General features: G+C 34.7%; 1 protein-coding gene and 1 long non-coding RNA gene across 7 annotated transcripts in view; one reads left to right on the top strand and one right to left on the bottom strand.

Moving 5' to 3' along the window:
- Positions 1 to 14,315, bottom strand: part of LOC120885341 (uncharacterized) — a 52,356-nt gene that overhangs the window by 23,910 nt on the left and 14,131 nt on the right. The window contains exon 3 of the long non-coding RNA XR_005727902.2: positions 6,559 to 6,659. This is a non-coding gene — a long non-coding RNA (uncharacterized LOC120885341). The remainder of the gene's footprint in view (positions 1 to 6,558; positions 6,660 to 14,315) is intronic.
- Tet1 (tet methylcytosine dioxygenase 1) overlaps positions 1 to 14,315 on the top strand; it is a 137,324-nt gene that overhangs the window by 113,387 nt on the left and 9,622 nt on the right. For 4 of the 6 annotated variants that reach the window (XM_078041210.1, XM_078041206.1, XM_078041208.1 and 1 more), the window contains one exon: positions 3,254 to 13,498. The exons of 1 other annotated variant lie outside the window; for it this stretch is intronic. In XM_078041210.1, coding sequence (XP_077897336.1) covers positions 3,254 to 4,146 — 893 coding nt within the window. In that variant the 3' untranslated portion in view covers positions 4,147 to 13,498. Of the gene's footprint in view, positions 1 to 3,136; positions 13,499 to 14,315 lie in introns of those variants that run through there. One more of the 6 variants, XM_078041218.1, reaches the window with a different exon arrangement.

Raw genomic sequence — 14,315 nt, 5'->3', positions numbered from 1 at the left:
ACATAGTAGTCAAGCCCTGTACCTCTGAACTACATCCTCATCTTTCCAGTATTTTTTAAAAATATTTATTTATTTATTTATTTATTTATTTTGGTGTAGATGGACACAATACCTTTATTTTTATGTGGTGCTGAGGAACTAACATGTGTCTCACATGTGCTAGGCGAGCGCTCTACCACTTGAGCCACAACCCAAGTCCCTCTTCCACTAAATTTTAAAATGATTCAGATTGTTGTAATTTTCCTATCCTTGGTCTACAGAAATCCCTTCAAGCTGGCTTGTGAATTTATGTATGTATGTCTTGTGAATTCTTTTGTTACACCCTGATAGTGTTTCTCAGCTTCTGTTACAACAGAATGTTCCAGGCTTATTTTATATAATTCTGCTCTGTATCTAATAACATCCATTTCAATAAGGAGCCTACAGAAAAATACATCATCAACTTATACTTAGAATGAGGAGGAGGAAGCAGCGTGAGAGGTTCCTAATGAAGGTAATAAGAAAGAATGTAAATAATTAAATATTTTTACTGTGGGCCTTGCTGGGTTGCTGAGGCTGTCCTTGAACTTGTGATCCTCTTGCCTCAGTCTCCTGAGTTGCTGGGATTACAGGTGTGTTACACTCTAATGTGTGAAATATTCTTAGGCATTAAATATAATGAAAATATTTAAACATATTGATTTGTTTTTAGGTCTTTTGCCTTGATTTTAACTTATTATTAATATTTGAAAACTTTGATGGTTGGGGATGTGGCTCAAGTCAAAGCACGCTAGCCTGGCATGTGTGAGGCAATGGGTTTGACCCTCAGTACCACATAAAAATAAAAGAAAGGTATTGTGTCCACCTTAAAAAAAAAAAAACCTAAAAAGTACATATTTTTTAAAAATTTGAAAACTTTATCAACCAGCTATAATTGTTTTGAATATAGAATGTTTTCCTCTGCAAAGAGCTGTACTTTTGTGTTTTATTTACCCTTAGGGAAGCCTAATGTAACTTTCAAAATAAATTTCTTAACATTTTTAAACATGTATACCAGTTACTGAATAGCTTACAGAATATGATTTCCACAATTGGGTGATAATATAGTATTTTTGAGTTATGTAAACTATGTGATTGTGCATTCATGTGTAAACCTATGTGTCTTTCTTCTGTCCAAAAGATTTTATTACTTCCTGATGTAAATATGATTTTTAATTTTATGTTTGGTTAAATTTTATTTCAGTCAAATTAGAGTTACATATAAGGATGGTCTCACATGAAACAGATGCACAATTTTGTCATTGACCTACTGTTTATTCTTTGACTTAATGAAAAAACATTAAACTGTTGTGTGTGTGTGTGTGTGTGTGTGTGTGTGTGTGTGTGTGTGTGTATGAAACTTAGAATGACAGGATAGCACTGGGCAAGTACTCCTGTGGAAAACCTTGTGCTTAGTCTGGATTGGGTTCAATCCTCAGTACAGAAAAAGAAGAATCTAGAGCTTTCCTATCTTCTTTCATTTTCACATTTATAAGATGGCTTGTTCATTTTATGAGATGAAAGAAATCATAGTACAGGTATTTAATTATTATTCTTTGTGTGTGTGTGTGGGGGGGTACTGGTTAGAACCCAGGGCCTTGTGCTTGCAAGGCAAGATTCTGCTTCATATAATTTAATATAATACTGCTTAATATTTAAGCAGTTTAATGGTGATCAAACCCAGGGCCACTCAACCAATGAGCCACAACTCCACCCTTTTTTTGTATTTTATTTATAGACAGTGTCTGACTGACTTGCTTAGCACCTTGCTAAGTTGCTGAGGCTGGCTTTGAACTCCTGATGCTCTTGCCTCCACTTCCCCAGCTGCTGTTATTACAGGCATGTACCACTGTTCCCGGCCTGCTTGATACTTTGTATTTCATTCCTTTCATGTTCCTATGATGTGTCATCTAAGAAACTATCTGAAGCTGGTTATGTTTATTGTTACATTACTATATCATAACATGGGTCCTTTACTTTTCTTTCTTGTCATTGCTAAATTGACTAATTTTCCTTTCCTGAATATTTTCCAGCTTCAAAACAAGCTTAGAATGTCTCAAGGTAAATGTTTTTCGAGTAAAAATTTTTTTGACTTCCTTTACATAAAAAATAACATTTTGCCAATTGTGAGGTCCTTATTACCCAGAAATATATTTGAACTATTAGTTAAACTGCTCTAGAAATGATAACATGAGGCTGGGTATGGTAGCACATACCTATAATCTTCGCTACTAGAGAGGCTAAGGCAAGTTCAAGATCTATCTATGCAAGTTTCCAATACTCTGTCTCAAAATTAAAAATGAGGTGTAGGGAAGTCCACTGACAACTAAAAATATATTTTAAAAAATAAATTTAAAAAATTTTTAAAAATTGAAAAGTCATATAGATATTTGGTAGATATTTATTTTTCCATGTCATTGTGTTATCACTTGCAGGGCATACCAATGTTTAGTTGAGCTTTTTGTGCATAGCCTGTTAGGTCATTTTTTAATTTACCATTTTAAATAATGAATATCCATGCTTATGGATAACTTTTTGCACTTATTTCTAATTTCTAATTACTTCCAAAAAGATAAATGCTTCATGGAACATTACGAATTAAAAACTAATACTGGGGCCAGGCATGGTGTCACATACTGGAGAGAGCAAGGACAGAGGATTGCAAGTTCAAGGCTAGGCTCAGCTACTAAGCAAGACTATGTCACACAATAAAAAATAAAAATAAGGCCTGGCACAGTGGCATACAGGCTAAGGAGGCTGAGGCAGGAGGATTATTTAAAGCCAGCCTCAGAGGCAACCTTAGTGATTTCCCTAAACAACTCAGCAAGACCCTGTCTCTAAATAAAAAAGGCCTTTGGATATGGTTCAGTGGTTAAGTGCCCCTAGAATCAATCCCCAGTACCAAAAAGAAAGCATGATTATGTAGCTCAGTGGTAGAGCACCTCTGGGTTCAACGCCCAGTACCACCATGATTTAAAAAATGTCTAACAAGCTAGGATGTGGCTCACTGGTAGAGTACATGTCTAGCACATACCTGACCTTGGGCTCCTTCTCTAGCTTCAGAGGGAAAAAAAAATCATAGCTTATTTTTACATTCCTTGTTCCTTTATCTGTTTAGGGAATAATAGTGAGACAGTGCAACCTGAAATAAAAGGTGAAACTAAACATCATTTTATCTTCAAAGGCTCAGAGAACACTAAATGCTATTCATTGACCCCATCCATTCCTCCAACAGTGAATGAGGCAACCCTGTCTCCAGTCTTCTGTTACCCGAAGACTTCTTCCATGCCAACAGCTCCATTTAATTTCAATAAAGTAGCCTCGTCCGGGTTTTCAGAAAGAAGTAGCATTCCCCACTGCTCAATGCCTTCTGGAAGACACAGTGGTGCTAATGCAGCTGCTGGGGAAGGCACTGGAATTGCACAGCCCAGCGACCTGGCTCCTCCTCCCTCACTGCCTCCTCCCATGACAGATTCCCTTGCTTTTTCTGAGCCTCCCACTGGTCCAACTGAGCAGCTAACTACTAATCAGCCAAATCAGCAGCCCCCATTCCTCATTTCTCCTCATGAGCCTGCTTCCTGTCTGGTGGAAGAAGATGAGCAACATTCTGAAGCAGATGAGCCTGTATCTGATGACCCCCTATCAGACGACCTTCTTTCACCTGCTGAGGAAAAATTTCCTCACATCGAGGAATATTGGTCAGACAATGAGCACATCTTCTCGGATCCCAATATTGGTGGGGTGGCAATTGCACCCACTCATGGTTCTGTCATGATTGAGTGTGCCCGGCGAGAGCTTCATGCTACCACTGCTGTGGCACACCCAAACCGCAATCATCCTGCTCGCCTCTCCCTTGTATTCTACCAGCACAAAAACCTGAATAAGCCCCACCATGGTTTTGAACTAAACAGGATTAAGTTCGAGGCTAAAGTAGCTAAGAATAAGAAAATGAAGGCCTCAGAGCTGAAAGACCAGGCAGCTAACAAGGGTGCTGAACTGTCCCCTGAAATCAATGAATTGAACCAAATTCCATCTCATAAAGCATTAACATTAACCCATGACAATGTTGTCACTGTGTCCCCTTATGCTCTAACACAGGTTGCAGGGCCCTATAACCGTTGGGTCTAAAGGCTTTCCTCCCCTTCTTATCGCCTTTCCTCATGCAGTGTATTTTTTCAAGGTGCTGTTAAGAGAAAGTCATGTTGTCGTTTACTCTATCTTCATCTCACCCATTTCAAGTCTGAGGTAAAAATTTTAAAAATGGGGTGGGTACTTAACTGTGACTATTTTGTCAATTGGTAGAAGGTGCACATTTTAAGCAAAAATAAGTTTTCTAGTTTTAAATATATAAAGAAACGTTTTGGTTAGGTGTTAACCTTGACAGAATCACTCAGTTTGGTGCTTTAAATTAAGTCTGTTTATTATGAAACAAGAGTCATTTTTAGAGGATTTTAACAGGTTCATGTCTGTGATGTAAAGTCAAGACACAGTGTTAACTCTACACAGCTCCTGGTGCTTAACCACATTGACACAGTTAAAAATAAGCTGAATCATTGTTTCATGGTGCCATGTTCCAATATCTTCCAATCATTGCTAGAAAATCAGCATTTTCCTTTGAAATAAACCAATGAAATGCTTTCTCTCTTTAAATATTTCTCCTGTATAAAATAATTCATTATGTTTGTAATGGTTGGAGGCTGTTCGTAATTGTAAATATATATATTTTAAAAGCACTTTCTATTTTTAAAAGTAACTTGAAATAGTATAGTATAAGAATCCTATTGTCTATTGTTTGTGCATATTTGCATACAAGAGAAATCATTTATTCTTGCTGTGTAGAGTTTCATCTTGTTAAATGCAACATGTTCTTTGCATCGTGTATATGGTTTTTATTCTTTTAATGTGTCCTTTCACGTTATATAATAGCAACCTATATAAAATAGTGAATAATTCCTAAAATTGGACTTAAGAAACATATCATCAATATTGACTAAGTTGTTTTAAATTTTAAAATAGTGTGGTCTCTTATGATTTATTGAGCTACCATGGCCTCAAGTTACTTTCATCCCAGCTTTTTCAATATAACCCATTAAACAAGTTTCAAAAGGAAAATGGGAGAAAATGTGATTTAGAAGAGTCAAATGCTTTATCCTACCCATCCCAAATTGTTTTTTTTTTTTGTTGTTGTTGTTGTTTGTTTGTTTGTTTTCTGTTTTGTTGTTATGATATCCATCCTGGTATAGAATAATAAAAAAAAAATTCCTGTTGAAATAAAGTCACCATTATTATCAGTTACTCCCTGGCCCTAGTCAAAGAATGGTAATAGTATTATAAATATGGTTATACCGAAACAAAACGTTTAGAACAAGAAGAATCTTCTAAGAAATACTTGATTCTGTTAAAATGTAGAGGTGCTATAATATTCAAAGTATCATATTCTTTGGGAGTCTAGAAAACCTAATGGTGCTTCTCCCTTGGAAATGCCATAGGAAGCCCACAACTGCTAATTTATAATTTTGGTGCAAAAGCAAACAGTTCCAGCAAGGTCTCAAAAAAAAAAATCTCATTATAACTTATTAAAATAATATATGGTGCAAAGTATCAGTTTAAAGCTTTTGACTAATCTAAGTAAAGGAATATGAAGGGATTGTAAATAAGGAAATGTCCATTAATAGACCTGTATATGTAAAATAGGGTAATTCAATGACTTGTTTTAGTATTTTCTGTGCCTTAGATATCTGTTTTAAAATGTGGCATTTTTTTCTTTTGTTTTGTGTTTTTGTTGTTTTTTGAGACTAAGGTTTCTTATAAGTATATAAGTGATTGTTTATTGCTTCAGCTGCTTAAATAACATATTTTCTAGCATTTGACTATCAGGAGTACACCCTTGTGATAACTACATTTTAGATTTTAAGCCTTAGCTTCTACTAGAAGTTGTTTCCTCACCAGATATAATGGATAAAACTTTATGTCCCTTAATCCATCCATCCATCTACCCATTTTCCCAGTACATACTTATTGAATACCCGCAAAATTTAAATGTCACTTTTGTTTTTCTCTGAATCATCACCTATGAATTGGTAGAGTTGAAGAATTAAAATCCTCAATGATACCTTGGATATATATTTTTAAAGAAATAGCAAATTACATTCAAAATAAAGGGAGTAGTGAGATTTATGAAGCTAGTTATAGTTTACCAAAACATGTACTGAGAATGTCCATTTTAAGCTAAAATGTTTCCAGTCCATTGTTGTAATTAACATCATGAATGGAGTGTGCTCTTTCTCCTGAAGTGAGAAAATAAATTGGTTTAAATGACATTTTCACTCATAAAACTGGTCATCTAACACTTCTGCAGCTCTATTATGTTTTAGTATAATGACTTTTCTTTTTCCTTTTTATTGCACTAAAATTAGGTTTTAAGTCTGCTTTTTGTTCATGGTATGATCATTGAACTCATTTATACCTGACTTCCAAGTTATTCCAGTTAATAATGTTACAAATTTATCAACTATAATGGCCAGGCACAGTGGCACTCACCTGTAATCCCTGTGGCTCTGGAGGCTGAGACAGGAGAATCAAAAGGTCAAAGGCAGCTTCAGCAATGGCAATGCGCTAAGCAACTCAGTGAGACCCTGTGTCTAAGTAAAATACAAAAATGGGGGTTGGGATGTAGCTAAGTGGTCGAGTACCCCTGAGTTCAATCCCCAGTACCAAAACAACCAAATTTATCAATTATAATAACTTTTACCTATTGTAGAATCCTACTGAAAGTATAACTGTACCTCAAAATTCCATTTCTAGTGTTTATGAGGCCATCACTGAATTATATTTTCCCCCTCTGCTCATCAGCCTTACCTACATTTTGTTTCCAATTTATCCTCAAATAGCCAACTAAATCATATCAACCTAATTGAAATATCTATTGGGCAAGGAAACTACAATTGTAGTTGAATTTTGGGGACATTCACATCTTCAGTAACTTTTTAACATCATTATTATTCAATTTGCATGTGGATGAAATAATTTGATTTGTTACATACAGAACTTCACTAGATGAGATCCATAACCCATTTACTTAAGACATAACCCCAATACATACTTAATTGAATGCATACCCTTGTGCAAATGTACCGACTTAGTTCATAGGAAGTAACCTACTTTCTAATGTTATTACTCTGGTGGAATCACTGATTTTCATTCCACCATAGCATGAGTAAAATTAACCTGAAAATAGTTCTTTAAAACAAAAAAAATCAAGATTTTTTTTTTCCTCAGACAAATTTAAAATATCATTGCATCACAGTTTCCACCAATAATGGGCACAGCATTTCCTTTGAACATACCTACTAAATTGGTTGGTGTATGCAATCTTTAATAGTTTCCTTCAATTTCACTCCTTAATGCATGGAAACCTAGGTTTACTACAAGTGTGAGTTTTAATCTTTTGTAGAAATTTATGACAATTGTTAAATAAGATAACATGTTAGCTTCTCAGAGTGTTGGAATTCACCTCAGAAGTCAAACAGTTCATTCACTAGAAGCCAAAGAACAGATATCAATTTCAATTTGTAATTAAACCTTGAACCTTGTACAGGTGAAGACTACTTTGTGCTTATAACCGTAGAGTATAAACAAACTTTATTTTATCTCACCCACAAAGTGATTTATCACTAGGAAATAGTCTTCTTTGGGAACGTATCAAAATTAAATGCCAACAATTCTGGAGGCTGAAGCAGGAAGGTTATGAATTCAATCTAGCCTATGAAATTTTGTGAGACTCTAAACTAGTTAGTAATGAAACCCTGTCTCAAGATAAAGGGATACAAGTGGACTGCATGGTAAACACCTGGGTTCAATCCCGAGCACACACAAAAGAAAATAATATAAAATGGCTTTTCCCCTCCACCCTGAGATCTTTTGAAAAAGTGAACAGTGAAAATAGGTCAAAATGCCCCTGCCTGCTGACTTCATGTACTTTTGTGGGAAATGAGCTGACTTACCCATGAAGCTGTCTTTTGTTTGTTTGTTTTTTATTTAATTTGGCACAGTAGTGGGGACTGAACCCAGGTCCTTGTGTGTGCCACTGAACTACCTCCCCATCCCTGGGAGCTATTTTGTTAACTCTTCCTAGAAGATGTGGCAATACTCTGGCATTTCATTAAGCACATCTCAAGAGCTTCTATACTATAGGCTTATACTTATTCCTTCCCTTGGTACCTAGCATACATAAGGATGTTTTTAAAATATTGGATGATTACAGGGCTGGAGCTGGAGCTCAGTGGCAGAGCACTTGTTTACCATGTATGTGGCACTGGGTTCAATCCTCCACACCACATTTAAAAAAGGAAAAATACAGCCATTCTGTCCATCTACAAGTGATTGAAATATTTGAGGAAATCATTTCCATAACTACCTAGCCATGGTTATACAATTCCCTTCATATCCAGCTAGGCAAGTCCCAGCAATTAATTTCGATGTGTCTCTCTACATGAAGTGGAATATTGTTTCAACATCCATAGTTCCTAAAATTACTCATAGGTGTGTTGTAGCTTCAGCACCGGTCTGTACATCATACTTAAACCAAGTGATGTCATCAGTGCCAGATTACCGAGTCTGAGTTTACCTAAATCAAATTGTGTTCCATGTTGAGTTTTCTTCTTACAGCGTTAGAAAATGTTTTCATTGTGGCTCAGGAAGGCAAATTCTGGAAGTCAAAATCCATATGTACTTCATTGGAGACTGAGTCTGCATTTTCTTAAATGTGTGTGCTATATAGAAACAGTAGGCTAAGACAGGATGATGAGTTCAAAGTCAGCCTCAGCAATTTATCCAGGCCTTAAGCAACGCAGAGAGACCTTTTCTCTAAATAAATATAGGGCTTAGAGATGTGGCTCAGTGGTCAAGTTCCCCTGAGTTCAATCTCCAGTGTTCAAAAAACAAAAGAAAGTGAATACCTTGCTGGACACAGTAATCAAGAGGATCACAAGTCAGAGCCCAACCTGGGCAATTAAGCAAGGTCCTGTCTCACGATAAACTATATTTAAAAAAAGAGAGAGGTGGCTGGAGATATACTCAGTGATAGAGCAGTCCAGTTTAATTCCTAGTACCACATTTTTAAAAAAAGGAAAAAGTGAGTTTCTCTATTTTTAAGAATGGTAGAGCAAGCTTTTATTCAGGAGCTCACTATTTTTGTCCTTGTTGAACTTTTTATGCAGTTCTGCATCTGGATGAATTTAATTTCCCACATCTTGCCCCTGGGCTGGTCTTTAACTACCCCAATCTTCCTGCCCCAGCCTCCCAGATAGCTGATACTATAGGCATGAGCTACTGTGCCCAGCTTGAATGAATATGTTTTGATCCTTTCTTGGGGAGGGATGCGCCCAATTAAATACCACTGTTTACACAAAAGTTTTTTTTTTGTTTGTTTGTTTGTTTTTTTTTTGAGATGGAGGTCTTCTTTATTCCCCAAACAAGCCTCTGACAAAAGGCATATATTTCATTTCATCAAGTAATCCAAAGGGAACACTTATATTGTCACTCTTCATTTTCACTTGTCTTTAAAGTGCCTCAAAGGCCAGGTGCAGTCATGCGCCTGCTCAAGAGGCTGAAGCCAGACACATCACAAATTTGAGACCAGCTTTAGGGAGACCCTATCTCGAAATAAAAAATAAAAGGGGCTGGGGATATAGCTCAATAGTTTAAGTGACCCTGGGTTCAAACCCAGTACCAAAAAAGGGCGGGGTAGCTCAAGGCATATTCAAGTTTCTCTTGGTTAGTATGCAAACACTTCATATTGCTAGCTTTAAAAATCAAACATTAATAGTTTCCTTATTTCCTGTAGACATTTTTCCATCCATACTATCATTCTCATTATCTGGGTCATAAACTTTGTTCTGCCATAGATGTCCCTTATTTTAAAGCAAAATTTAGTCCAAAGTAGGAATGTTATCAAACAGAGCATTAGCTGATATAACTCATTTATGTTTGAGACTTGGTTAATCCTATAAACATAATTGTCTAAAAATAGAAATTTTGCCCGAGCAGCTGTTATGTAAAGGCATTCTCTTGTTCATAAGAAAAAAAAATTGCAGCTGTCAGATTTTCATTTTAGGAGAAATAATATTGGAATGTAATTCTCCATTTGGCAGGCTATAAACTTAAAATCCTGGGATAAAAATTCGGATCATTATTATTTTTCCATTTTATGGAAGCTGCACTGTTTTCTAAGTTCACTTTGATTCTTTTTACATCTTTATTCTTCCTGTGATTTTTATTTACATTAATAAAAATTTCTTTGTCCTGTTTCCATTCCTCAGATCCATTCTGCAAATACACATGGTTTGTTTTAAAAACAGTAGTGACCCTGGTTAAGTTGTCTTTTTCTGTCTTTTAAAATCATATCTCACAAGTCCTTTCAGATACAATACCAAAAACAATCAAGAGCTTTTATTAAACCATTTAAATTTAGTGGCAAATTCTGTTTATAGGAATACGCACTAGATACAAGAACAGAGTTTATTATCAAGTGGTGTCTCTACAAATCCCATTAATATTTAAATTTTCTCTTGGTGTTCAAGACTTTTGCCAAAAAAATTGTATTAGAAGATAAATATTTTAAGACTTTGTGTATTGTATGGTTTTGCAATTTCTGTGTAATCCCTCATGCTAATTATAAATTTACTAAACAGTAACTGGATTAGTAATGGATCTTATCTATAAAGTAGGCAGTATCTCTTTATCTGTATTTCTAATTTCCCAATCAAACTATGTGGATAGCTATTTTCTAATGTAAATTTACTCCTTTGGAATTCTTAGGTTGTTAGCAATAGTAGGAACTATTCTATAATCTGGGTGAGAAAAGTCTGAAAATGAAAGTAATTGGAAGAGGGTGATTTAGTAAGCCATCAGAAACTGAAGGGCACGGCACTATGGGGAAGAGTTAAGGGCCAGAAAGGAGGGAGAATTATGCTCCTACCAGCAACTGAAGGTTCAGTCAACCACCTCAAAAGGAAGAGATACTTTTTAATATTTCTTCTTTGCACTCTACAACATTTTATATATGAAAGTTGCTGCTAAAATTAAGGAAATGTTTTGGACGTAAATATGACAGTAATAAAAGCTATGATCCTTGGCTGGGGAAATATCTCAGTGGTACAGTGCTTGCCTTGCATGTTCAAGGCCCTGGTTTAATCCCCAATATCAATAATAATAACAATAATTATAATAATACCCGTGCACTTAATGAAGCACTATGATAAAACTGCTTTATTATGTGCAACTTTTTCTTTCTGATACTGAAAATCCGACAAAGAATATTATTCCCATCTTACAGATCAGGAATCTGTGGATGACAAGAATAGTAAATGGCTGGGACTTAGAGAGTCACCAAGCAACTCAAACAATCTGAGATTAAAATATTTAGTATCTGCAGATTGCTAAATGTATTTCTACACCCTGAAACTGACAGAGAATCTTATCATTTGAAGAACATGTTTCTCAAGTATTTTGTTTCCATTATTTATTAAACTAGCTATTTTCTCATGCCTAAGAAAAGATTCCTAAATTCCTAGGACTTACATATTAGGGCTTGGATTTACTGATTTTTCTTTCTTTCTCTTTTCTCCTAAAAAAAAAAAAATAATAATAACTTTATAAAGAGTATCCCTGGGGGCTGGAATGTGGTTTAAGCAGTACGCTCACCTGGCATGCACGGGGCACTGTGTTTAATCCTCAGCACCACATAAAAATAAAGATGTTGTGTCCACTGAAAAGACTTAAAAAAAAAAAAATACCCCGGTACTACTAAAATCGGCAATCTTCTAAATAATTTTTTGAATACTACTTAAAAAAAGACCAGGGTCACAATCAATGTTTAATGTATTTCTTAAAATTTATTGAAGTGCACGTTTCTTGAAGGAAATGGTGCGAGGTAAGCAATTCTAGTTCCCAGCCCCTCATAATATAAATGCTAAATTGTTGGCCTATCTAAAAGGAAACACTTTGTCTTGTTTTTTGTTTCTCTTTGTTTTCAGGCACATAAAATTTGTGGTTCAAAAGATATATATTCCTTTGCCAGAAGGTTAAGAAAAATAATTAGATGTATTTGTAAAGTTTCTAATAACCTTTTTCTAGATTATTTTAGCAACCCCTATATAAATATAGAGTGAATATTTTGACTATTCCATCAGTACAAAAATCCAGGCCAAAATTTGAATATTAAAAACAAACAAACAAAAAAATCTTGATTTTGGTGAGATTGCTAACTGCCTATCCTCACCAATGCCTATTTGTGCTAGGATAAAATGGCTAATGATATAGAACTTAACAAAAACAGCTCTTTTAAAAAAAAGATTAAATATTTTTATTGCAATGTATGGTTATATATATTTTTTTTTAGCCTTTATAAGATAACATTGTGATAGGTGCTTGAAGAGGATATTTTTCCAGAACTGGTTTTATAGTAAAAACTAAGGGCAGCTTTCGCATTGTGAAATATGGGTAGATGGCCATATATGGGTTACTGAGAAGTTAAGAAATGTTCCCTAAAAAGAAACTTATAAAATTACTTGGCAGAGAGATAACCATGTTTTCTATTTTGTTCACATTCTCTCCTGCTATGTGGTCACCTACCAAGTAAATTCACATGCATATCATTACCTTGGTTTAAAGGAGAAGCAGAATGCTCATTCTTAGCAGGAACAAAATGCTCAAAGGTTCTTTACCATGGTGAAATAGAGTAGTACTGAATTCCCAAGAGAGAATTATCAGTTTTATAAGTTAATATTTCTTGTCTCTACCTGACTTCTCTCTTTGGAATATATTTACTATTTATTTTTTTACCTTTGATTTTTTTGCTTTGGGGATTTTTTTTTTTAACCTATTGCCGTCCTACTGTATTAAATATCCCTTATATTGAAATGTTTGTAAAGAAATACTCTTTAAAACTTCACAAAATATCTGTTTTAGTTCTTAACATAGGAGGGAAACAGTTAAAGAAAAAGCACTTCACCATGTAGAAGGGAAAGAGATAATTCTGTAATTATGATACTTTTATTACATGATCAACATTTAGTCCTCTGCAGACAAGGGAACACTTACTAGCAGTACTTGAAGACGTAAGTTGGAATTGCATGTTACTTGAAAGATCTAATTAAGCTAAATTTTGGTGCACAGCAGTTGTACATGATTTCATGTTTATGTAGCAAAATGCATTGAAATGTACTAGTATTGAAATATACATGTAAAGATAGTTGTGGAAATTGTCTATTATATTTTCCTGTGTGTTTAATTTGTTAGAGCATAAACTTTCTTTTTTTAATTGTTCTAACTAAATAAGGCTAAATGAATAATGTAATTGAAAATATATTTTAAATCTTTGTGATGAGTTTTTAAAAAAAACTATTACAAAATTGTATCATTCCTGATTACACAGAAATTTGTTGGTGGTTTTAAATAAATTTTATACTTCTATTTTGCACCTGGTAGTCTAATTTTTATTTCCTCTTCAAAATCATATTTTAAAAATTTAGTATCCTATCACACATTTTAACTACAAAAGACAATAAGATTTAATATTTGGAGATGCCAAACATATAATGTTAAACACTAAACCAAGGCTGGAGGTGTAGAATGCACTGGATTCATTGCCCAACAATTAAAAAATAATAACAAAAAACTGTCCTTTGGTTGCACTAGCCATGTTTGAAGTGCTTAGTGACCACAAGTCATCATGTGTCTACTGTATTGGATAGCTCACTGTATAGAATATTTTTATCACCCTAGTGTCCTCTGTAGTCTTATCACCTTGTTGCATGTTTTCCCCTGGTAATGACTAATTTGATTTCAGTTTGTACAGTTTTTTATCTTTTTTAGAATGTTAAGAAAATCAAATGGCTGGCTTATTTCATTTACATAATGATCTAGAGATTCACCCATGTTAAAAACCCTTATTTACTACAAAGGATAACCTTAAATAATAATCAGATGTCACCCAGATTAGATGTGCTGGTGGCAATTGATCTTCAACTGATTCATGTATCTAAGCAGAAATGAAATAAAGATTTTTAACCATGTATGGTGGTACATACCTGTAATCCTAGATACTTGGGAGGCTGAAGTGAGAGGATCATAATTTGAGGCCAGCCTGTGTTGTGTGATTTATTGAGACTCTGTCTTAATAAAATGGGCTGAGTATATTGCTAAATGTTACAGCATGTGTGAGTCTCTGGGTTTCCCCCTCAGTACTGCATCCAGAAGAATTACATATATTTTTTTTAGTATTTATGTTTAAACTA

The sequence above is a fragment of the Ictidomys tridecemlineatus genome, chromosome 1 (genome assembly GCF_052094955.1).
Source record: "Ictidomys tridecemlineatus isolate mIctTri1 chromosome 1, mIctTri1.hap1, whole genome shotgun sequence".
NCBI classification, from domain to species: domain Eukaryota; kingdom Metazoa; phylum Chordata; class Mammalia; order Rodentia; family Sciuridae; genus Ictidomys; species Ictidomys tridecemlineatus.
Note: the sequence above shows the minus strand (reverse complement) of the source record. Positions and strands in the feature narration are given on the sequence as shown.